Source organism: Heterodontus francisci, chromosome X (genome assembly GCF_036365525.1).
Source record: "Heterodontus francisci isolate sHetFra1 chromosome X, sHetFra1.hap1, whole genome shotgun sequence".
In the NCBI taxonomy this organism is placed as follows: Eukaryota; Metazoa; Chordata; class Chondrichthyes; order Heterodontiformes; family Heterodontidae; genus Heterodontus; species Heterodontus francisci.
This window is the reverse complement of record NC_090421.1, coordinates 3,909,562-3,935,058: the sequence shown is the minus strand read 5'-3', so window position 1 is coordinate 3,935,058 and position 25,497 is coordinate 3,909,562. Positions and strand designations below refer to the sequence as shown.

General features: G+C 45.4%; 1 protein-coding gene across 4 annotated transcripts in view; it reads right to left on the bottom strand.

The window, feature by feature from the left end:
* The window catches only part of LOC137358611 (electroneutral sodium bicarbonate exchanger 1-like), a 238,280-nt gene that overhangs the window by 57,151 nt on the left and 155,632 nt on the right, over window positions 1–25,497 (bottom strand). For all 4 annotated transcript variants that reach the window (XM_068024677.1, XM_068024674.1, XM_068024676.1 and 1 more), the window contains exons 9-11: window positions 18,111–18,198; window positions 1,623–1,769; window positions 1,171–1,271 (exon numbers count right to left, since the gene is read on the bottom strand). In XM_068024677.1, coding sequence (XP_067880778.1) covers window positions 1,171–1,271; window positions 1,623–1,769; window positions 18,111–18,198 — 336 coding nt within the window. The remainder of the gene's footprint in view (window positions 1–1,170; window positions 1,272–1,622; window positions 1,770–18,110; window positions 18,199–25,497) is intronic.

The following is a 25,497-nucleotide window of genomic DNA, read 5'->3' as shown; positions in this document are numbered from 1 at the left end:
CCACCATCTACAAGGCACAAGTCAGGAGTGTGATGGAATACGCTCCACTTGCCTGGATGGGTGCAGCTCCAACAACACTCAAGAAGCTCGACACCATCCAGGATAAAGCAGCCTGCTTGATTGTTTGTAGATGGTGTGCCATTCACTCCCTCCACCACCGACGCACTGTGGCAGCAGTGTGTACCATCTACAAGATGCACTGCAGCAATGCACCAAGGCTCCTTCGACAGCACCTTCCAAACCTGACCTCTACCACTTTGAAGGACAAGCGCAGCAGATGCATGGGAACACCACCACCTGCAAGTTCCCTTCCAAGCCAATCACCATCCTGACTTAGAAGTATCCTTCACTAACGCTGGGTCAAAATCCTGGAACTCCCTTCGTAACAGCACTGTGGGTATACCTACCCCACGTGAACTGCAGCGGTTCAAAAAAGCGGCTCACCACCACCTTCTCAAGGGTAACTGGGGATGGGCAATAAATGCAGGCCCAGCCAACGACGCCAACATCCCATGAACAAATTTTTTTTAAAATTCCAGCACTTCCTCATTAGTCTTTCTGTCTGTGTCAGATATGCGGAACATGCTCCGATATGTCCACATCTCAAATGCATTGAACTTATCAATAATCTCTTTACTCGTTGTCTATGTCTCCTAGGCAAATAACAGATGACAAAATGTTATCAATAATTAAATCTCTTTTAATGATATTTAAATACATTTAATCAGCATTTCAGCAATTTAAATTAGGTTCCGTCACGTTGCGGTGACGATGCCACCATCGTGTTTTCATGCCACTGACAAAATCTGGAACCGATGCCAGATTCCCGGGCGGGCAGCTACATTGTGATTCTTCTCCTCCCCCCTGCCCCCCAACTCTAACAAAGTCCAGCCCTTAGTGTGCACTAGAGGTCTGGATCCAAAACGCAGTAGATGAGCCTGCTTCTCAGTTAGAACACTGAAAATCTACACGAGTTCCAGCAAATAACACATCTACACCATTCACTATAGCTCTGGTCATATAGCTGAAGTCCAGGGTTTGTTAAAAAAAAAAGGAAGAGGAGACAGAAACAGTCAGAGTGTGCGAGTGTTGAGTGTGAGTAAGAGTGTGACGGGTTGCATTACAAATAAAATACATCATTGAAAGAGTGTTCAATAAACTACAACACACCTTCCTGTGCGCTGCAGTTCAGGACCACTGTGGCCCACTTGTGGCTCAGGCTCAACATGGCAAGCATTACCGTTTGGGATTCCAGGCTGCTTCCGTTTCTCCTATTGTACAAAAGAGGTATAAATGAGACCAATAGCACAATTAAACATTTCTACTTGGTGTATGGTGTCACTGCATACCTGCAGATAGTCTATGTAGGAGCTTCACACAGCTTCAAAGTGACTAAAAAGTTAGCCCTGAATAGTACTTTTCTATTTTTTAAAATAAGTTTAAGGGTAAATATCTTCTAATTCCCCTTTTGATGGATCAACACTGCTCACTATATCCCACCCATTCTTATAGCGTTGTGATTATCAGTACAATTTGCCAGTGCCATATGTTGCTAACAGAATCAATGTAGTGCATGAGTATCCTCATCAAAGACTTTAGTAATGGTGAGGGTAAGGGCATACCTGAGATGGAACGTTTTTTGGTGGCTCGATTCGGATGGAGGGGTCCCATTCACCAGGGGGCAGAACAGTCACCTGATCGAGAAATTCATCAATCCCAGCAAGCAAGTCACTGCGATCCTTGGCTTTGTAGGCAACATCATGGAAAATCTGAAATGGAGGCAGAGTAATGATTTTTCCAATTAGTCTTATGAAGTTTATGATGAATACCATCTTTTAAGTGCCACTCATGGAGATATCCATTGTTAAGGAGTAGTAAAACTGTGGGTCTCATAGTCTATGGCTTCTGATGGGACCACACACTAATTTAATCAATGTACACTGTAACGTTAAACAGTTTTTTTTTACTACAATCTGTCCTCAGTTTTGTCCTTCGGTCACATTTCATTAAGCTTCTTTGCAACCTACTGTTTGGCGAGATTCCTCCATTCCAGGTGAACTGAGCTTTAAAATGGGGAGAGTATTCACCCACTTTCACTTCTAATCCTTACTGCTTTCTCTACATTTACTCATACTGTTCTTTGTATTAAAGTTTTAGGATTTAAATTTTATGATCACTGGCACCCATAGAGCAAACATTTTGTGGAGAATCTCTTCAATCATATCATAATTAGGACTGGGGAGTCCTGGTTTAATCTCCAGCCCTTGTTTTGGTATCTTTCCCCCGATAAAGAACTCAACAATCAGCAAGTGCAGGTATTAAATTTCTGGCCTGCCATTTTGCAGTGCAGCATGTTGATACACTGGCATATGCAGAGATTGTGCAAGCATGTCTCCTTATGCATCTCCTCGGCTAACTTCATTCTCCTCTCCAGTATTTGATAGTATCCTTGTTCTCCCATCCCATTTCTCTCCTCTCACTTCTCTGTGCCAGCAAGTATCAAATATAAAACATTGACCGTAATAACATCACTTAGCTTTCCTTCACCTCAACACAAATTCAGTATCCACATCCAGTCATTGCTGCTGACATTTACCAAACCAAAGAAACTGCTCCAATCTGATGCTGGACCGCAGTAAATAGCTACAGCTCTGCATGTGTTTGTTCAATAATGACACATTAAAACAAAAAAAAAGTGAAATGTGCTGATGGTATTCACACTCTATATGGACTATAAACAATAGCAAGATAGGGAGGGTGGAGGGAATTATAAGCATCACTCTTAGTCATTGAACCACAGCTACTATTTCTCATTTAGTTTTCTATGGGATGAAAGCCTCCATTTTCTGGGTGACTGGGATCTCCCATTTAAGACAGAGATGAGGAGAAATGTTTTCTCTCAGAAGGTTGAGAGTCTGTGGAACTCTCCTCCCCGGAGTGGCGGAGGCAAGGTCTTTGAATGTTTTTAAGGCAGAGGTAGACAGATTCTTGACAAACAAAGGGGTTAAAGGGTATCAGGGGTAGGCAGGAAAGTGGAGCTGAATCCACAAACAGATCAGCCATGATCTTATTAGAATGGCAGAGCAGGCTGAAGGAGCCAAATGGCCTACTCCTGCTCCTGGTTCGTAATAGATAATATTGAAGAACTCAGCGGCCACGCAGATAGTGGTCCGCTTGCTGCCTGCCCCTGGGGAATCGACATAAGTCTGTGTAGTGTCACTAGAAGCGGCGCTACGCGAACAAATTTCTCCCCCCACCCCCCACTTCACCCGCTTGCCTGTCAGGCCTTTTCTCTTGAAAGAAAATCAGACCGAGGTTCACTCTGAACTGGACTTATGCTATGGACTGCTCTGGAATTCCCTCCCTAAACTTCTCCACCTCTCTCTCTCTCCTCCTCCTTTAAACCCTACCTCTTTGACCAAGCTTTTGGTCCGCTGTCCTAATATGTGGGTCTGTCTCAAATTTTGTTTGATAACCTTCCTGTGAAGCACCTTGAAGCATTTTAACTACATTCAAGGTGCTATATGAATGCAAGTTGTTTTGCATTCAGGCTCTCTGGTATTGGCAGCGGTCTGGGAGTGAGCCACTTACCTATCAGCTTGGCTGGAAAATGAGGTATACACACCAAGAGAAGGGAGAGGGTGAAAACACAATGAAAAGAAAACAAAAAATAGTCTATTCTTGTTGAATGGTGAGATGTGTTGGGATGAATTTCCTCACTGTTTTTGGTACATATTTCAATATGTAATCAGGGCAAATAACAGCTGTGACTAAAAAATCAAGCAGAAGCTGTCTCTGCTGGTTTTCCATTTGAAAATTGCATTCCCCAACACAGCTGTACCAATAATCACCCATGAATAAGTCAGCCCCAAATAAGTACAGCCTTGTCTAGATGAGTCTTGTCTCCAAGAATAACAAAGCATAATGTCAGTGCACGTTCTATTTTATTACAATGAAGTCTGAACTGAACAGGAAACATGGGCAGCCCTTTCCTCTGTCTCGCCCACTGTCCACTTCTTAGGTTCCTTCATGTTTTTGCAATCGTCCGGTGTCACATCCTCACATCACTATCTAATTCCCCCTGGATGGAAGTATCTTACCTTGTGTGTGCAAGTGAAGAAGCAAGTAATACAAGGGGAAACATCCTTTCAACATCCACCCTGTCAAGTCCCCTCAGGATCCTGTATGTTTTGATAAGATCACCTCTCATCCTTCTAAACTCATATGAATACAGACCCAACCTGTCCAACCTTTCCTCATAAGATGACCCTCTCATCCCAGGAGTCAGTCAAGTGAACCTTCTCTGAACTGCTTCTATTGCAATTATATCCTTTCTTAAGTAAGGAGGCCAAAACTATACACAATACTCCAGATGTGCTCTCACCTGTACAACTGCAGCAAAACATCTCTACTTTTAGATTCCATTCCCCTTGCAATAAACGACAATATTGCATTTGCCTTCTTAATCACTTGCTGTACCTGCATACCAACTTTTTGTGTTTCATGTACTAGAATACCCAGATCCCTCTGCATCTCAGAATTCTGCAATCTCTCTCCATTTAAATAATATGTTGCTTGTCTATTCTTCCGGCCAAAGTGGACAATTTCACACTTGCCCACATTATACTCCATCTGCCAATTCTTTGCCCACTCACTTAACCTATCTATATCCCTTTGAAGACTCATGTCCTCTTCACAACTTACTCTTCTACTTATCTTTGTGTCATCAGCAAATTTAGCAACAATACATTCTGTCCCTTCATCCAAGTCACTGATATAGATTGTAAATAGTTGAGGCCCCAGCACTGATCCCTATGGCACTCCACAGCTTGTTAACCTGAGAACAACCCATTTATCTCTACTTTCTGTTTCCTGTTAGCTAACCAATCCTCTATCCATGCTAATATGTACTCCCTATACCAGGGTTGTTCAACATGCGGGCCAGGATCCGGCCCGCCGATGTAAACTGTACCCGGGGCCATTGCTCATCCTTGCCAAGGGTCCGTGACTGGAGATGGAAAACTTCCATTGTCTTCTTGCAGCCCTGCCTTTTTAAAAACATCACGCTGTCAGTTTCACAGCTGACAGTTGCGGAAGCAGGAACGTGCTTCCCAACTTCATTCAGATTCGCGGTTTTCCGACTTTTGTTTTAAAAAGCCTGCTGGAAAACGCCAAATCTGTCTGAAGTTGGGAAGTGTGTTCCTGCTTCAGCAGCTGTCAGCTGTGAAACTAACAGCATGATGTTTTTAAACAAACTGATCAACCATAAAGCTGCTGTGCTGAGCACTCCCGCTCCCTGCAACTGTGAGAGGAGGAAAACAGAGAGGGGGGTGGGGGGGGGTGGAAACAGAGAGAGAGAGAGACAGAGAATCAGAGAGAGAAAACAGAGAGGGAGACAGAGAGAAAGGGGAGGGGGGGAAACAGAGTGAGAAAGGAGGGGACCGAGTGAGAGAGAGGGGGGACAGAGAGAGAGGGTGGACAGAGAGAGGTGAGAGAGGTGGGGGACAGAGAGAGGTGAGAGAGGTGGGAGGCAGAGAGAGGGGAGGACAGAGAGAGAGGGAGACAGTGAGAGAGAGACAGATAGAGAGGGGGGCAGAGAGAGAGAGAAAGGTGAAACGGGGGTGGGGGGGGGGGGGCGATACAGAGCAAGGCCAACACAGAGACAGGGTGTGGAACAACACAGAGTGGGGAACACAGGGACAGAGACACAGAGAGAGATCAAGATCACTCCTGACAGATGGATGCTACCCAACCCGAATCCGACCAAACCCGACTACGTGTTGGGTGCGGGTCAGGTCAGGACTGTATTCGGCGTCCAGCATTCGGGCTCAGGTCCGGTTGGGCTGGCCTGTACTGTTTTGTTTTGTTTTTGATTTAGTCTATGACCTTTTTCTATTTCAAAGAACAAAAGAACAAAGAAAATTACAGCACAGCAACAGGCCCTTCGGCCCTCCAAGCCTGCGCCGATCCAGATCTTCTATCGAAACATGTCGCCTATTTTCTAAGGGTCTGTATCTCTACTTCCTGCCCATTCATGTATCTGTCTAGATACATCTTAAAAGACGCTATCGTGCCCGCGTCTACCACCTCCGCTGGCAATGCGTTCCAGGCACCCACCACCCTCTGCGTAAAGAACTTTTCACGCATATCCCCACTAAATTTTTCCCCTCTCACTTTGAACTCGTGACCCCTAGTAATTGAATCCCCCACTCTGGGAAAAAGCTTCTTGCTATCCACCCTGTCTATACCTCTCATGATTTTGTACACCTCAATCAGGTCCCCCCTCAACCTCCGTCTTTCTAATGAAAATAATCCTAATCTGCTCAACCTCTCTTCATAGCTAGCGCCCTCCATACCAGGCAACATCCTGGTGAACCTCCTCTGCACCCTCTCCAAAGCATCTACATCCTTTTGGTAATGTGGCAACCAGAACTGCACGCAGTATTCCAAATGTGGCCGAACCAAAGTCTTATACAACTGTAACATGACCTGCCAACCCTTGTACTCAATACCCCGTCCGATGAAGGAAAGCATGCCGTCTGCCTTCTTGACCACTCTATTGACCTGCGTTGCCACCTTCAGGGAACAATGGACCTGAACACCCAAATCTCTCTGTACATCAATTTTCCCCAGGACTTTTCCATTTACTGTATAGTTCACTCTTGAATTGGATCTTCCAAAATGCATCACCTCGCATTTGCCCTGATTGAACTCCATCTGCCATTTCTCTGCCCAACTCTCCAATCTATCTATATTCTGCTGTATTCTCTGACAGTCCCCTTCACTATCTGCTACTCCACCAATCTTAGTGTCGTCTGCAAACTTGCTAATCAGACCACCTATACTTTCCTCCAAATCATTTATGTATATCACAAACAACAGTGGTCCCAGCACGGATCCCTGTGGAACACCACTGGTCACACGTCTCCATTTTGAGAAACTTCCTTCCACTACTACTCTCTGTCTCCTGTTGCCCAGCCAGTTCTTTATCCATCTAGCTAGTACACCCTGGACCCCATGCGACTTCACTTTCTCCATCAGCCTACCATGGGGAACCTTATCAAACGCCTTACTGAAGTCCATGTATATGACATCTACAGCCCTTCCCTCATCAATCAACTTTGTCACTTCCACAAAGAATTCTATTAAGTTGGTAAGACATGACCTTCCCTGCACAAAACCATGTTGCCTATCACTGATAAGCTCATTTTCTTCCAAATGGGAATAGATCCTATCCCTCAGTATCTTCTCCAGCAGCTTCCCTACCACTGACGTCAGGCTCACCGGTCTATAATTACCTGGATTATCCCTGCTACCCTTCTTAAACAAGGGGACAACATTAGCAATTCTCCAGTCCTCCGGGACCTCACCCGTGTTTAAGGATGCTGCAAAGATATCTGTTAAGGCCCCAGCTATTTCCACTCTCGCTTCCCTCAGTAACCTGGGATAGATCCCATCCGGACCTGGGGACTTGTCCACCTTAATGCCTTTTAGAATACCCAACACTTCATCCCTCCTTATGCCGACTTGACCTAGAGTAATCAAACATCTGTCCCTAACCTCAACATCCGTCATGTCCCTCTCCTCGGTGAATACCGATGCAAAGTACTCGTTTAGAATCTCACCCATTTTCTCTGACTCCTCGCATAACTTTCCTCCTTTGTCCTTGAGTGGGCCAATCCTTTCTCTAGTTACCCTCTTGCTCCTTATATATGAATAAAAGGCTTTGGGATTTTCCTTAACCCTGTTTGCTAAAGATATTTCATGACCCCTTTTAGCCCTCTTAATTCCTCGTTTCAGATTGGTCCTACATTCCCGATATTCTTTCAAAGCTTCGTCTTTCTTCAGCCTCCTAGACCTTATGTATGCTTCCTTTTTCCTCTTAGCTAGTCTCACAATTTCACCTGTCATCCATGGTTCCCTAATCTTGCCATTTCTATCCCTCATTTTCACAGGAACATGTCTCTCCTGCACGCTAATCAACCACTCTTTAAAAGCCTCCCACATATCAAATGTGGATTTACCTTCAAAGAGCTGCTCCCAATCTACATTCCCCAGCTCCTGCCGAATTTTGGTATAGTTGTCCTTCCCCCAATTTAGCACTCTTCCTTTAGGACCACTCTCGTCTTTGTCCCTGAGTATTCTAAAACTTATGGAATTGTGATCACTATTCCCAAAGTAGTCCCCTACTGAAACTTCAACCACCTGGCCGGGCTCATTCCCCAACACCAGGTCCAGTATGGCCCCTTCCCGAGTTGGACTATTTACATACTGCTCTAGAAAACCCTCCTGGATGCTCCTTACAAATTCTGCTCCATCTGGACCTCTAACACTAAGTGAATCCCAGTCAATGTTGGGAAAATTAAAATCTCCTATCACCACCACCCTGTTGCTCCTACATCTTTCCATAATCTGTTCACATATTTGTACCTCTATCTCACGCTCGCTGTTGGGAGGCCTGTAGTACAGCCCCAACATTGTTACCGCACCCTTCCTACTTCTGAGTTCTGCCCATATTGCCTCACTGCTCGAGTCCTCCATAGTGCCCTCCTTCAGCACAGCTGTGATATCCTCTTTGACCAGTAATGCAACTCCTCCACCCCTTTTACCTCCCTCTCTATCCTGCCTGAAGCATCGATATCCTGGGATATTTAGTTGCCAATCATGCCCTTCCCTCAACCAAGTCTCAGTAATAGCAATAACATCATACTCCCAGGTACTAATTCAAAAATAGGTTTGTTATTTTCGGGTCAGGTCGGGCATTTAATAAAATTAAAGGACTCGGGCCTGGGTTGGCTGTTGTCGGATCGGGCCCGGGTCGGGTTTCAATTTTATACCCAAGCCAGGCTTTACTCCGCATTGCTACAAGAAGTGTTCGGGTAGACATTGACTACTTTTGCAAGCAAAAAAATGCCAGGGTATCGCACTGAATCAAGGTCCAACATAGTGATGTAGTGATCAGAAAGTAAGTCAATAAATTAATCTTCTCATTTAAAACTTCTTCGCAAAAATGCACATTTGTTGTTGCTTTGATTAATAGTAAGATAACTTTTTAATGCCTTTATCTTTCCGAAATCGTCTCACCGGGCCCCCATGCGAAAAGGTTGCTCTATACCAAGGCTGCTCTATAACATGGGTTATTATTTTGTTTAGTAACTTTTGATGTGGCACCTTGTCAAATGCTTTCTGCAAATCCAAGTACACCACATCTTTAGGTTCCCCTTTATCCACATTTCTTTGAGGAAGTAGCAAGCACTCTAATAAATTAGTCAAACACTATTTCCCTTTCACAAAACCATGTTGACTCTGCCTGACTGCACTGAGCTTTTCTAAATGACCTGCTATAACCTCCTTAATAACAGATTCCAGCATTTTCCCTATGACAGATGTTAAGCTAACTGGCCTGTAGTTTCCTGCTTTCCGTCTTCCTCCTTTCTTGAATAGCAGAGTTGCATTTGCTATTTTCCAATCTGATGGGACCTTTCCAGAATCTAGGGAATTTTGGAAAATTAAAACCAATGCATCCACTATCTCAGCAGCCACCTCTTTAAGACCCTAGCATGAAGTCCATCAGGACCTGGGGATTGGTCAGCTTTTAGTTCTAATAATTTTCTCAGTACCCTTTCCCTGGTGATTGTAATTGTTTTAAGTTCCACCTTCCCTTTCAACTCTTGATTCACAATTATTTCTGGGATGTTATTTGTATCCTCTACAGTGAAGACAGATGCAAAAAATCTGTTCAATTTCTCTACATTTCCTTATTTTCCATTATTAACTCCCCAGTCTCTCTATCTCGAGAACCAATACCCACTTTACTTACTCTTTTCCTTTTTAAATATCTGTAGAAACTCCTACTATCCGTTTTTTTTGTATTTTGCCCAACCTTCTGACCTGCTGAATTTTACGCTTTTCCTTTCAATTTGATACTATCTTTAACTTTCTTAGTTAGCCACAGATGGTGTGTCCTTCCCCTAGAGTCTTTCTTTCTCACTGGAATGTATATTTGCTGAGTGTTATGAAATATCTCCTTGAATGTCTGCCACTGCATCTCTACTGACCTATTCCTTAACCTAATTTCCCAGTTTACTTCAGCCAGCTCTGTCTTCAAACCCTCATAATTACCCTTATTTAAGTTTAAAACACTAGTCTTAGATCCACTCTTCTCACCCTCAAACTGAATGTGAAATTCAATGATGTTGTGATCACTGCTACCTGGGGGCGCCTTCACTATGAGGTCATTAATTAATCCTCTCTTGTTACATATTATCATATCTACAGTACTCTGCTCTCTGGTTGTCTCTAGAGCATGCTGCTCTAAGAAACTGTCCCGAAACACTCCATGAACTCATCTTCCAGGCTACCTTTACCAATCAGATTCGTCCAATCGATCTGTAGATTAAAATCACCCATGATTATTGCCGTACCTTTGTCACAAGCCCCCATTATTTCTTCCTGTGTACCCCGTCCTACAGTGTGGTTACTGTTAGGGTCCCGATAAACTACTCCCACAAGTGACTTCCTTGGTTTACTATTTCGTATCTCGAGCCGAACTGATTCAATATCTTGATTTTTAGAACTAAGGTCACCTCTCTCCATTGTACTAATGTCGTCCTTAATTAATAGAGCTACCCCTCCACCTTTTCCTAGTTTAAAAAAAATTCATTCATTTATGGGATGTGGGCGTCGCTGGCTATGCCAGCATTTATTGCCCATCCCTAATAGCCCTCGAGAAGGTGGTGGTGAGCTGCCTTCTTGAACTGCTGCAGTCCATGTGAGGTGGGTAAACCCACAGTGTTGATAGGAAGGGAGTTCCAAGATTTTGACACAGTGACAGTGAAGGAACGGTGATATAGTTCCAAGTCAGGATGGTGTGTGGCTTGGACAGGAGCTTGCAGGTGGTGGTGTTCCTGTGCATTTGCTGCCGTTGTCCTTCTAGTTGGTAGAGGTCGTGGGTTTGGAAAGTGCTGTCTAAGGAGGCTTGGTGCGTTGCTGCAGTGCATCTTGTAGATGGTACACACTGCTGCCACTGTGCGTCGGTGGTGGAGGGAGTGAATGTTTGTGGATGGGATGCCAATCAAGCGGGCTGCTTTGTCCTGGATGGTGTCGAGCTTCTTGAGAGGTGTTGGAGCTGCACCCATCCAGGCAAGTGGAGAGTATTCCATCACACTCCTGACTTGTGCCTTGTAGATGGTGGACAGGCTTTGGGGAGTCAGGAGGTGAGTTACTCGCCACAGGATTCCTAGCCTCTGACCTGCTCTTGTAACCACGGTCTTTATATGGCTACTCCAGTTCAGTTTCTGGTCAATGGTAGCACTTAGGATGTTGATAGTGGGGATTCAAGGGGAGATTGTTAGATTCTCTTTTGTTGGAGATGGTCATTGCCTGGTACTTGTGTGGTACGAATGTTACTTGCCACTTATCAGCCCAAACCTGGATATTGTCCAGGTCTTGCTTCATTTCTACACAGACCGCTTCAGTATCTGAGGAGTCGCGAATGGTGCTGAACATTGTGCAATCATCAACGAAAATCCCCACTTCTGACCTTATGATTGAAGGAAGGTCATTGATGAAGCAGCTGAAGATGGTTGGGCCTAGGACACTGCCCTGAGGAACTCCTGCAGTGATGTCCTGGAGCTCAGATGATTGACCTCCAACAACCACAACCATCTTTCTTTGCGCTAGGTATGACTCCAACCAGCGGAGAGTTTTCCCCCTGCTTCCCATTGATTCCAGTTTTGTTCGGGCTCCTTGATACCATACTCGGTCAAATACTGCCTTGATGTCAAGGGCAGTCACTCACACCTCACCTCTTGAGTTCAACTCTTTTGTCCATGTTTTGAACCAAGGTTGTAATGAGGTCAGGAGCAGGGTGACCCTGGCGGAACCCAAACTGAGTGTCACTGAGCAGGTTATTGCAAAGCAAGTGCTGCCTGATGGCACTGTTGATGACACCTTCCATCACTTTACTGATGATTGAGAGTAGACTGATGGTAATTGGCCGGGTTGGACTTGTCCTGCTTTTTGTGTACAGGACATACCTGGGCAATTTTCCACATTGCCGGGTAGATGCCAGTAGCTGTACCGGAATAGCTTGGTGAGGGGTGCGGCAAGTTCTGGAGCACAGGTCTTCAGTACTATTGTCGGAATATTGTAAGGGCCCATAGCCTTTGCAGTATCCAGTGCCTTCAGTCGTTTCTTGATATCACAAGTTTCCTGACCTTCCGAAATGTCATGTACCCTTGAATATTCAGGTCCCAGCCTTTGTCATCTTCTGGCCGTGTCTCTGTAATGGCCATCAGATCATACATATTTATTTCTATTTCAGCTATCAATTCATTTGTTTTGTTACGAATGCTACACACATTCAAATGCAGAGCCGTTAGTTCTGTCTTTTTATGAGTTACACGACCTCTAGCCTTCGCTGCTTGCATACTCTTAATTTTGTGCATTCTGTCCATTCCTGCCATGCACTGATTATTATTTCCCTTATTGCTACCTATCTTCTCTCTTTAATTTATCATATCTTCTCTCACTTGATTCCTTGCCCCCACGATTTAGTTTAAAGCCCTCTCTACCGCCCTAGTTATATGACTCGCTAGAACACTGGTCCCAGCATGGTTCAGGTGAAGACTGTCCCAACGGTACAGCTCCCACTTGCCCCAGTACTTCTGCCAGTGCCCCATGAATCAAAACCCATTTCTCCCACGCCAATCTTTGAGCCACGCATTTAACTGTCTAATCTTATTTACCCTACGCCAATTTGCTCGTGGCTCAGGTAATATTCCAGAGATTATTACCCTTGAGGTTCTGCTTTTTAATTTAGTCTCGAGCTGTTCATACACCCCATGCAGAACCTCTTTCCTAGTCCTATCTATGTCATTGGTACCCACGTGGACCGAAAACTGGATCCTCCCCCTCCCACTGCAAGTTCTTCTCCAGCCCAGATCAGATGTCCTGAACCCTGGCACCGGGCAGGCAACATAGCCTCTGGACTCTCGCCCTTGGCTGCAGAGAACTGTGTCTATCCCTCTGACTATACTATCTCCTACTACCACTACATTTGTGTTTACTAGTGGGGAGGTGGTGGTATAGTGGTAATGTCACTAGGCTGGTAACCCAGAGCCCCAGGCTTATACTCTGGGGAAATGGGTTTGAATCCCACCATAGCAGATGGTGGAATTTGAATCCAAATAATAAATATGGAGCTCATCTAGTGGTGACCATGAAACCATTGTCGATTGTTGTAAAAACACATCTGGTTCATTAAAATCTGTTGTCCTTACCTGGTCTGGCCTACATGTGACTCCAGACCCACAGCAATGTGATTGACTCTTAAATGCCCTCTGAAATGGTCTAGCAAGCCACTCAGTTGTATCAAACCACTCCAAAGTCTGAGAAAAGGAATGAAACTGGATGGACCACCTGGCATCGACCAAGGCACTGACAACGGCAAACCCAGCCCTGTCGACTCTGCAACGTCCTCCTTACTAACATCTGGGGGCTTGTGCCAAAATTGGAAGAGCTGTCCCACAGGCTAGTCAAGCAACAGCCTGACATAGTCATACTCACAGAATCATACCTTACAGACAATGTCCCAAACACTGCCATCACCATCCCTGGGCATGTCCTGTCCCACCGGCAGGACAGACCCAGCAGAGGTGGCAGCACTGTGGTATACAGTCGGGAGGGAGTTGCCCTGGGAGTCCTCAACATTGACTCCGGACCCCATGAAGTTTCATGGCATTAGGTCAAACATGGGCAAGGAAACCTCCAACTGATTACCACCTACCGCACCCCCTCAGCTGATGAATCAGTGTTTCTCCATGTTGAACACCACTTGGAATAAGCACTGAGGGTAGCAGGGGCACAAAATGTACTCTGGGTGGGGGACCTCAATGTTCAACACCAAGAGTGGCTCGGCAGCACCACTACTGACCGAGCTGGCCAAGTCCTAAAGGACATAGTTGCTAGACTGAGTCTGCAGCAGGTGGTGAGGGAACCAACAAGAGGGATAAACCTACTTGACCTCGTCCTCACCAATCTACCTGTTGCAGATGCATCTGTCCATGACAGTATTGGTAGGAGTGACCACTGCACAGTCCTTGTGCAGACAAAGTCCTGTCTTCACATTGAGGATACCCACTATTGTGTTGTGTGGCACTACAACTGTGCTAAATGGGATAGATATTGAACAGATCTAACAACTCAAAACTGGGCATCCATGAGGCGCTGTGGGCCATCAGCAACAGCAGAATTGTATTCAACCACAATCTGTAACCTCATGGCCTGGCATAACCCACACTCTACCATTACCATCAAGCCAGAAGACCAACCCTGGTTCAATGAAGAGTGTAGGAGGGCATGCCAAGAGCAGCACCAGGCATACCTAAAAATGAGGTGTCAACCTGGTGAAGCTACAACACAGGACTACTTGCATGCCTAAACAGCAGAAGCAGCATGCAATGGATAGGGCTAAGTGATCCCACAACCAATGGATCAGATCAAAGCTCTGCAGTCCTGCCACATCCATTCGTGAATGGTGGTGGGCAATTAAACAACTTACAGGAGGAGGAGGAGGCGGCTCCACAAATATTCCCATCCTCAACGATGGGGGAGCCCAGCACATCAGTGTAAAAGACAAGGCTGAAGCATTTGCATCCATCTTCAGCCAGAAGTGCCAAGTAAATGAATCCATCCCGGCCTCCTCCGGAGGTCCCCAGCATCACAGATGCCAATCTTCAGCCAATCCAATTCACTCCACGTGATGTCAAGAAAAGGCTGAAGGCACTGGATACTGCAAAGGCTATGGGTCCTGACAACATTCCAGCAATAGTACTGAAGACCTGTACTCCAGAACTAGCCGCACCCATGGCCAAGCTGTTCCAGTACAGCTACAACACTGACATCTAACCGGCAATGTGGAAAATTGCCCAGATATGTCCTCATGGAGTCATAGAAAGATACAGCACCGAAACAGGCCATTCGGCCCACCGAGTTTGCGCCGACCATCAACCACCCATTTATACTAATCCTACATTAATCCCATATTCCCTACCACATCCCCACCTTCCCTCAATTCTCCTGCCACTTACCTACAATAGGGGCAATTTACAATGGTCAATTTACCTATCAACCTGCAAGTCTTTGGCTGTGGGAGGAAACCGGAGCACCCGGCGAAAACCCACACGGTCACAGGAGAACTTGCAAACTCCGCACAGGCAGCGCCCAGAATCGAACCCAGGTCGCTGGAGCTGTGAGGCTGTGGTGCTAACCACTGCGCCGCCCACGAAAAGCAGGACAAATCCAATCCGGCCAATTACCGTCCTATCAGACTACTCCCAATCATCAGCAAAGTGATGGAAGGGGTCGTCAAAAGTGCTATCAAGCGGCACTTGCTCAGCAATAACCTGCTCAGTGATGCTCAGTTTGGGTTCCACCAGGGCCACTCAGCTCCTGACCTCATTACAGCCTTGGTCCAAACATGGACAAAAGAGTTGAACACAAGAGGTGATGTGAGAATGACTGCCCTTGACATCAAGGCAGCATTTGATACAGTATGGTATCAAGAAGCCCTAGCAAAACTGGAATCAATGGGAATCAGGGGGAAAACGCTCCGCTGGTTGGAATCATACCTAGCACAAAGGAACATGGTTGTGGTTTTTGGAGGTCAATCATCTCAGTCCCAGGACATCACTGCAGCAGTTCCTCAGGGCAGTGTCATAGGCCCAACCACCTTCAGCTGCTTCATCAATGATATTCCCTCCACCACAAGGTCAGAAGTGGGGATGTTCGCTGATGATTGCACAATGTTCAACACCATTCGCGACTCCTCAGATACTGAAGCAGCCCATGTCCATATGCAGCAGGACCTGGACAACATCCAGGCTAGGGCTGATAAGTGGCAAGTAACATTCGCGCCACACAAGTGCCAGGTAATGACCATCTCAAACAAGAGAGAATCTAACCATCTCCCCTTGACATTCAATGGCATTACCGTTGCTGAATCTCCCACCAACAGCCTGGGGATCACCACTGACCAGGAACTGAACTGGACCAGCCACATAAATGCTGTGGCTACAAGAGCAGGTCAGAGGCTGGGAATTCTGCGACAAGTAACTCACCTCCTGACTCCGCAATCCTGTCCACCATCTACAAGACACAAATTAGGAGTGTGATGGAATACTCTCCACTTGCCTGGATGGGTGCAAATCCAACAACACTCAAGAAGCTCAACACTATCCAGGACAAAGCAGCTCGCTTGACTGGCACCCCATCCACCATCTTCAACATTTACTCCCTCCACCATCAACGCACAGTGGCAACAGTGTGTACCATCTACAAGATACACTGCCGCAACTTACCAAGGCTCCTTCGACAGCACCTTCCAAACCCGTGACCTCTACCACCTGGAAGGACAAGGACAGCAGGTGCATGGGAACACCACCAACTGCAAGTTCCCCTCCAAGTCACACACCATCCTGACTTGGAACTATATCGTCGTTCCTTCACTGTCACTGGATCAAAATCCTGGAACTCCCTGCCTAACAGCACTGTTGGTGTACCTACACCCCAAGGACTGCAGTGGTTCAAGAAGGTAGCTCACCACCACCTTCTCAAGGGCAATTAGGGATGGGCAATAAATGCAGGCCGAGCCAGCGATGCCTGTACCCAGAAATGAATTTTTAAAAACTCCCCCCGCTTGAATGGCTTCCTGTACCACAGTGCCATGGTCAGTTTGCTCATCCACCCTGCAGCCTCTAACCTGTTGGACAACTGCAAGAGCTGAGGCTCCTCCACTTCTGCCTTCTCGATCCCCTTACCTGCCTCACTTGCAGTCACACCCTCCTGTCCCTGACCACTGACCAAATCAGATGACCCTATCCTAACAGGTGTGAATGCCTTCGAGAACAAAAAGTGTCCAAGTAACATTTCCCCCTCCCTAATGCATCACAGTGTGTGTAGCTCAGCCTCCAGCTCGCTGACTCTGAGCTGAAGCTCCTCGAGCTGCAGACACCTACTGCAGACCTGTTTGCCGTGGTTCACACTGGTGTCCACCAACTCCCACATACTGCAGCTGCACCACATCACCTGCCCTGCCATCCTTAATGCATTTTAGTTAACTATTAAATTGATTATTTTGTTCATTTTTTTAATTAATGCCCCACCTCACCAGCACTTACTGTACTATTTTAAATCTTGGTAATACAATAAACCTTACTGCTTAAACTAAAACACAGCAGCAGACGCACCAGCTTTTATGTTTATCTATATTCCAGCTATTTAATTCACTACTTTCAGGAAAGGTGTGTAATCTAGCTATTTGCACACAGACCCTTACCGTAGATACTCAGCGACCAATCAACTTACAGCTTTCCTGTTTTTCATTCTTTCTTCAAACCCAGTGCGTACCGATTCCAAATGATAGGTGCAGTGCTACGTGGAAGAATTTCTTCCCCCTGGAATCTGTTCATAGCACCTCCCCATGACAGCCCAAAAAAGACAGAAAAATATCCAACCTGCAGCCCTTCACTGCATGAGGTGTGATGAACTTACACCTTTATAAGCCTATAAGAATTATCTACTAATGTCAGCTATGTTACTTTGGGGAGTCACTTAGAGACCAAGCTTTCACTCAGGAAAAGAAAAAGAAAAAAAAACAAGCTTTTAACATGTCAGACTGGAGCAGCAATCAACCAAACAAATAAAATGTTGAGTTAGAACACAGAACAGTAAAGCACAGTACAGGTCCTTCGGCCCACGATGTTGTGCCGAACCTTTAACCTACTCTAAGAGTTATATTGGTAAACTGAGTGAGAGTACAATCGGAGGGTATCATGTTAAACTACAGTGCTTTGGTTGAACCCTAAGACATTCAAGCCTTGAAGGTGGTGCAACCAGAAGACTGATTGTTAGTGTCAGAAGCACTGAGTAACGAGAAAGACCTGAAAAACTTGCACTTTTCAGCCTTGAAAGGCAATGATTGAGGAGGCATTGGAAATATCCAAGGTATATTACAAAGCAGTAATCTTATTTGAGTACCAGCCTTAAAAAAAAAAGTATAAAACCCAAACCAATTGATAAAGACACAATCGTTCTGGCGACAAACTTACCTCATCAGTCATTATAGTGGCCATAGACCTACCAATCTCATGGTATTGCTGTGCCTTTCCAACCGGTCCCAGCAAAATGAAAAGGAATCTGCAAAAGGGAAGACTTCAGTATTACTGGTGTTACTTAGCATTTTCCAATAACCTGTTGTCCACAAAAAATAAACACAGTCATCACAAACTGCTATCACTATTATATCAGTTACAGGATTAGGATCCATGTTCACCTATATCATGAAATCTCTCATCATGCTTGCCAACACAACAGCAAGAGAACAAAGGCAGATCATCATTTTAAAATAAATGACAGACTACATAATATAGACTACAAGACATCATGGTCAACAGCATATTTCAGGCAGTTATTCAATCCAGAGAATCTTTTACACTCAAACTGTTCGACTGGATTATTATCCATCATCCTCTATACCTTGGCTAATGGAAACTGGTCTTGAAATTGTGTGCAGTCAGCATTTCTCTTTCTTTACTGGCCTACATTTTTATTCTGATTCACATTTGTATGTGCATACGCTAATCAAGGAATGCTGAGCCTGGACCTTTTTTCGCCATTCTGCAAAGAAAGACACCCGCTGACTGCACAGGCTCTGAAGCAACACAGGATTCTCCTGACACCACCCTGTTCATGTGCCTTCATCCTCGAATGTATCAGTATGATATTTATTTTCTCTAAACTTTGGGGTAAGTTTTGTTTTTGGCCACACTGATTGCTTGCAAGGGACGCACCGAAATTGACAGTTTTTAAAATAGGCAACTAAAAAAAAAGAGTTTGGCCCAGATTTTGCAGTAAGAATAATGGTAAGGCTATCAGTTCTCAGTGATTAAGGAATAAATCGGATAGCAACTTCTGGTGTCTGCACAATCGCCGTTAAACATGGAAATCAGGAATAAAAACAAGAAATGCTGGAATCACTCAGCAGGTCTGGCAGCGTCTGTGGAAAGAGAAGCAGAGTTAACGTTTCGGGTCAGTGACACTTCTTCGGAACTGACAAATATTAGAAAAGTCACAGGTTATAAGCAAGTGAGGTGGGGGTGGGGCAAGAGATACCAAAGGAGGTCTAGATTGGACCAGGCCACATAGCTGACCAAAAGGTCACGGAGCAAAGGCAAACAATATGTTAATGGTGTGTTGAAAGACAAAGCATTAGCACAGATTAGGTGTAAATACACTGAATATTGAACAGCAGCAAGTGCAAACCTGAAAAAAAACAGTGGGTAAGCAAACTGAATAAACAAAGATGAAATGAAATAAATGCAAAAAAAAAAAGATTGTAAAAAATGTAAAAAAGAATGTTAAAAAAAAGGAAGAAAAAATAACTAAAAATGAAAGTAAAATGGGGGGCTGTCATGCTCTGAAATTATTGAACTCAATGTTCAGTCCGGCAGGCTGTAGTGTGCCTAATCGGTAAATGAGATGCTGTTCCTCGAGCTTGCGTTGATGTTCACTGGAACACTGCAGCAATCCCAGGACAGAGATGTGAGCATGAGAGCAGGGGGGAGTGTTGAAATGGCAAGCAACCGGAAGCTCAGGGTCCTGCTTGCGGACTGAGCGGAGATGTTCCGCAAAGCGGTCACCCAGTCTGCGCTTAGTCTCCCCAATGTAGAGGAGACCACACTGTGAGCAGCGAATACAGTATACTACATTGAAAGAAGTACAAGTAAATCGCTGCTTCACCTGAAAGGAGTGTTTGGGGCCTGGGATAGTGAGGAGAGAGGAGGTAAATGGGCAGGTATTACACCTCCTGCGATTGCAGGGGAAGGTGCCCTGGGACGGGGACAAGGTGGTGGGGGTAATGGAGGAGTGGACCAGGGTGCCGCGGAGGGAACGATCCCTTCGGAATGCTGACAGGGGAAGGGAGGGGAAGATGCGACTGGTAGTGGCATCACGCTGGAGGTGGCGGAAATGGCGGAGGATGATCCTTTGGATATGGAGGCTGGTGGGGTGAAAAGTGAGGACAAGGGGAACCCTGTCACGGTTCTGGGAGGGAGGGGAAGGGGTGAGGGTAGAGGTGCGGGGAATGGGTCGGACACGGTTGAGGGCCCTGTCAACCACAGTGGGGGGGATATCCTCTGTTGAGGAAAAAGGAGGTCATATCAGAAGCACCGTCATGGAAGGTAGCATCATCAGAGCAGATGCGTCGGAGAGGGAGAAACTGGGAGAATGGAATGGAGTCCTTACAGGAGGTAGGGTGTGAAGAAGTGTAGTCGAGATAGCTGTGAGAGTCGGTGGGCTTATAATGGATATTAGTAGACAACTTATCCCCAGAGATGGAGACAAGAAGTCGAGGAAGGGAAGGGAAGTGTCAGAGATGGACCATGTAAAGGCGAGAGAAGGGTGGAAATTGGAAGCAAAGTTGATAAAGTTTTCCAGTTCGGGGCGGGAGCAGGAAACGGCACCGATACAGTCATCAATGTACCGGAAAAAGAGTTGGGGGAGGGGGCCTGAGTAGGACTGGAACAAAGAATGCTCGACATATCCCACAAAAAGACAGGCATAACTAGGACCCATGCGGGTACCCATAGCGACACCTTTTACTTGAAGGAAGTGCATGGAGTTGAAGGAGAAGTTGTTCAATGTGAGAACAAGTTCAGCCAGGCGGAGGAGGGTGGTGGTGGATGGGGACTGGTTGGGCCTCTGTTCCAGGAAGAAGCGGAGAGCCCTCAAACCATCCTGGTGGGGGATGGAGGTGTAGAGCGATTGGACGTCCATAGTGAAGAGGAGGCATTTGGGACCAGGAAACTGGAAATTGTCAAAATGACGTAGGGCGTCAGAAGAGTCACGGATGTAGGTGGGAAGAGACTGGACCAGCGGAGAAAAGATAGAGTCTAGATAGGAAGAAATACTGTCCCGGCAGACCCATTGTGTCAGCCTGCTCCTGCCCCACTGAAACTGTCCCGGCAGACCCATTGTGTCAGCCTGCTCCTGCCCCACTGAACTGTCCCGGCAGACCCATTGTGTCAGCCTGCTCCCGCCCCGAACTGGAAAACTTTATCAACTTTGCTTCCAATTTCCACCCTTCTCTCACCTTTACATGGTCCATCTCTGACACTTCCCTTCCCTTCCTCGACTTCTGTGTCTCCATCTCTGGGGATAGGCTGTCTACTAATATCCATTATAAGCCCACCGACTCCAAGGTCCGGATGGGATCTATCCCAGGTTACTGAAGGAAGCGAGAGAGGAAATAGCTGGGGCCTTAACAGATATCTTTGCAGCATCCTTAAACACGGGTGAGGTCCCGGAGGACTGGAGAATTGCTAATGTTGTCCCCTTGTTTAAGAAGGGTAGCAGGGATAATCCAGGTAATTATAGACCGGTGAGCCTGACGTCAGTGGTAGGGAAGCTGCTGGAGAAGATACTGAGGGATAGGATCTATTCCCATTTGGAAGAAAATGAGCTTATCAGTGATAGGCAACATGGTTTTGTGCAGGGAAGGTCATGTCTTACCAACTTAATAGAATTCTTTGAGGAAGTGAAAGTTGATTGATGAGGGAAGGGCTGTAGCTGTCATCTACATAGACTTCAGTAAGGCGTTTGATAAGGTTCCCCATGGTAGGCTGATGGAGAAAGTGAAGTCGCATGGGGTCCAGGGTGTACTAGCTAGATGGATAAAGAACTGGCTGGGCAACAGGAGACAGAGAGTAGCAGTGGAAGGGAGTTTCTCAAAATGGAGATGTGTGACCAGTGGTGTTCCACAGGGATCCGTGCTGGGACCACTGTTGTTTGTGATATACATAAATGATTTGGAGGAAAGTATAGGTGGTCTGATTAGCAAGTTTGCAGACGACACTAAGATTGGTGGAGTAGCAGATAGTGAAGGGGACTGTCAGAGAATACAGCAGAATATAGATAGATTGGAGAGTTGGGCAGAGAAATGGCAGATGGAGTTCAATCAGGGTAAATGCGAGGTGATGCATTTTGGAAGATCCAATTCAAGAGTGAACTATACAGTAAATGGAAAAGTCCTGGGGAAAATTGATGTCCAGAGAGATTTGGGTGTTCAGGTTCATTGTTCCCTGAAGGTGGCAACGCAGGTAAATAGAGTGGTCAAGAAGGCATACGGCATGCTTTCCTTCATCGGACGGGATATTGAGTACAAGAGTTGGCAGGTCATGTTACAGTTGTATAGGACTTTGGTTCGGCCACATTTGGAATACTGCGTGCAGTTCTGGTCGCCACATTACCAAAAGGATGTAGATGCTTTGGAGAGGGTGCAGAGGAGGTTCACCAGGATTTTGCCTGGTATGGAGGGCGCTAGCTTTGAAGAGAGGTTGAGTAGATTAGGATTATTTTCATTAGAAAGGCGGAGGTTGAGGGGGCACCTGATTGAGGTGTACAAAATCATGAGAGGTATAGACAGGGTGGATAGCAAGAAGCTTTTTCCCCAGAGTGGGGGACTCAAATACTAGGGGTCACGAGTTCAAAGTGAGAGGGGAAAAGTTTAGGGGGGGATATGCGCGGAAAGTTCTTTACGCGGAGGGTGGTGGGTGCCTGGAACGCGTTGCCAGCGGAGGTGGTAGATGCGAACACGATAGCGTCTTTTAAGATGTATCTAGACAGATACATGAATGGGCAAAAAGCAAAGAGATACAGACCCTTAGAAAATAGGCGACATGTTTAGGTAGAGGATCTGGATCGGCGCAGGCTTGGAGGGCCGAAGGGCCTGTTCCTGTGCTGTAATTTTCTTTGTTCTTTGTTCGAGGTAAAGTCTTAATTACTGCCAAACCTCTCTGGCACTGAAAATTTACTTTTACAATTGTGGAGTCTCATTCCTTCAGATTTTAATCATTGTTGGAGGTTTAAATTTTTTTTTTAAATTTCACTTTTTCTTCAGTCTCATCTCGCTCTACTAATCTCATCTTTCCCTCACTATTTCGCTTTCTGGACATGATTTTACATTGAATTAAATATTCTAACATCTTGGTTTAGACTCTGCAGGGTAGAAATTCGTCTCAGTCAATGTAACTGAATATCAGGTGCTGCATGTAACAGGTAGCTGATTCGATACCATCTGTTTAGCGCCACCACCCAAAACAAATTTCTACCGCTGCATGTCCCAGTAAGGATTCTTCAATTTGATTGGCTAAGGAGACATACTATTGCTTTCCTTTTTCATACAGATCCCAGACCCCTGTAGAGGGAGCCAGACTGAAATAAATTTCTAGTTACTGCAAATTAGACAGATCTTCACCTCTCATCTTAGCTTGGTAATAATAATTGGCAAAGAGATTGTAAAGCTTCTGTGTGCACCATTCTGCTTGGTCAAGTGACTGGAATGGGCCAACTTGCAGACATTTCCATGGATATTAACAATGACATAAGTAGACTTGCATTTATATAGTGCCTTTCACAACCTCAGAATGTCCCAAAGCGCTTTTCAGTCAATGAAGTACTTTTGAAGTGTAATCACTGTTGTAATGTAGGAAACATGGCAGTTAATTTGCGCATGTTCATTCAGAGTTTTCTGAGCACGTTTTCACTTTGCACCAAGTGAGGCAAGGGTGCTTCCTTTTGGGTTAATCTTACAGACATCAGTCAAAGAGTCAAAAATATTCTGTTTCGTACAAACATTCACCATTGTCTCAGCTGGATCCAGAAGAAGTGGAGAAAGTTGGTTGTTGGATTGTGAGTGGGTATAAGGGAAGAGAGAGAGAGAGAGAGACAGAGAGAGACAGAGAGAGAGAGAGAGAGAGAGACAGAGAGAGAGACAGAGAGAGAGACAGAGAGAGAGACAGAGACAGAGACAGAGACAGAGACAGAGAGAGAGAGAGAGACAGAGAGAGAGAGAGACAGAGAGAGAGACAGAGAGAGAGACAGAGAGAGAGACAGAGAGAGAGACAGAGAGAGAGACAGAGAGAGAGACAGAGAGAGAGACAGAGAGAGAGACAGAGACAGAGAGAGAGAATTGAACTAGAATTCAGCCGATTTAGATTTAGTTTAGTTTAGTTTAGAGATACAGCACTGAAACAGGCCCTTCGGCCCACCAAGTCTGTGCCGACCAAACACCCATTTATACGAATCCTACACTAATTCCATATTCCTACCACATCCCCACCTGTCCCTATATTTCCCTACCACCTACCTATACTAGGGGCAATTTATAATGGCCAATTTACCTATCAACCTGCAAGTCTTTGGCATGTGGGAGGAAACCGGAGCACCCGGAGGAAACCCACGCAAACACAGGGAGAACTTGCAAACTCCACACAGGCAGTACCCAGAATTGAACCCGGGTCGCTGGAGCTGTGAGGCTGCGGTGTTAACCACTGCGCCGCCCGTTTCAGAAAAAACAAAAATGCCATAATCGGACCAAATTCTTCTGTAATACCTCACCCTTCTGCTCGAGTTCACCCAAATTTAAAACTTTCCATCTTTCCCTTCCACCATTTCCCCTTGGATCTCGTAGATTTCTATGTCCATCTCGATTGCCCTTTTCTGCTATTCAGCCTAAGTTTAATACCCACCTTTTCCCTCCCTCAATCATCTGATTTTAAATACCTCATCTCTTCCAGCCCATCAGCCAACATCTAATGTCCCACCTATTCCTAAAACCTCCTGACCACCACAGATTTAAATGCCCAATTCACTTCCTTTACCCCACTCTCCCACTCAGCTTGGCCACTGCACCATTTTGGCTCACCCACCAAACCATAAAAGTACCTGCAAACACCTGTACCTGACACACATCAGCTTTTTTATTCTTAGCTTCAGGCAAATGCAGAGAACAGATCACTGGTGTAATTTACAATATAATTCAATTAAATGAGTCAAGAGCACTTCAAACCATGAGGGTGAAATTTGAGTATTTTATGAACATCAGAATAACAAAATGGAATTTGTGCCTTAAAACTACTGACAGCATATTAAAAAGAAAATATATGCTTCTTACCATCAACAAAGGACAACACAGGTAAAATTACAAAGATGATGGCAATCCGGGTTCTGACAGTCTATCATTTAACTTTGTCAGAATTACTAAGGAAATAAATTAGTGTATAATATGAAGCTGTGTACTATGCAATATAATTCATGGTCAACACTGGAAATTTTGTTTTGGCTTAGAGCCCTACGAGAGGGTAGCGTATTGGTGTCCAACATCATAGATTAATAGAGTGTGGTTTGATCCTTCATTCAAGAGTTTCCAGATATGGGAGCACAGACAACTTATGCTGCACTCCTGGAGCAAATTTCCCCAGAACACTTTCAAAGGCAGGATGTTCAGAGGAATGGGAGGTACAAAGAAAAAGGGAAGGAAAGAGCATCCATTTATATTATTGCACCTTTATAGTATGCTAAGTGGAAAACTTTTCTGCATTTCAGATGGTGATCGAAGAAAAATTACACACATTTTACAGCCAGATTTCCAAATAGTTA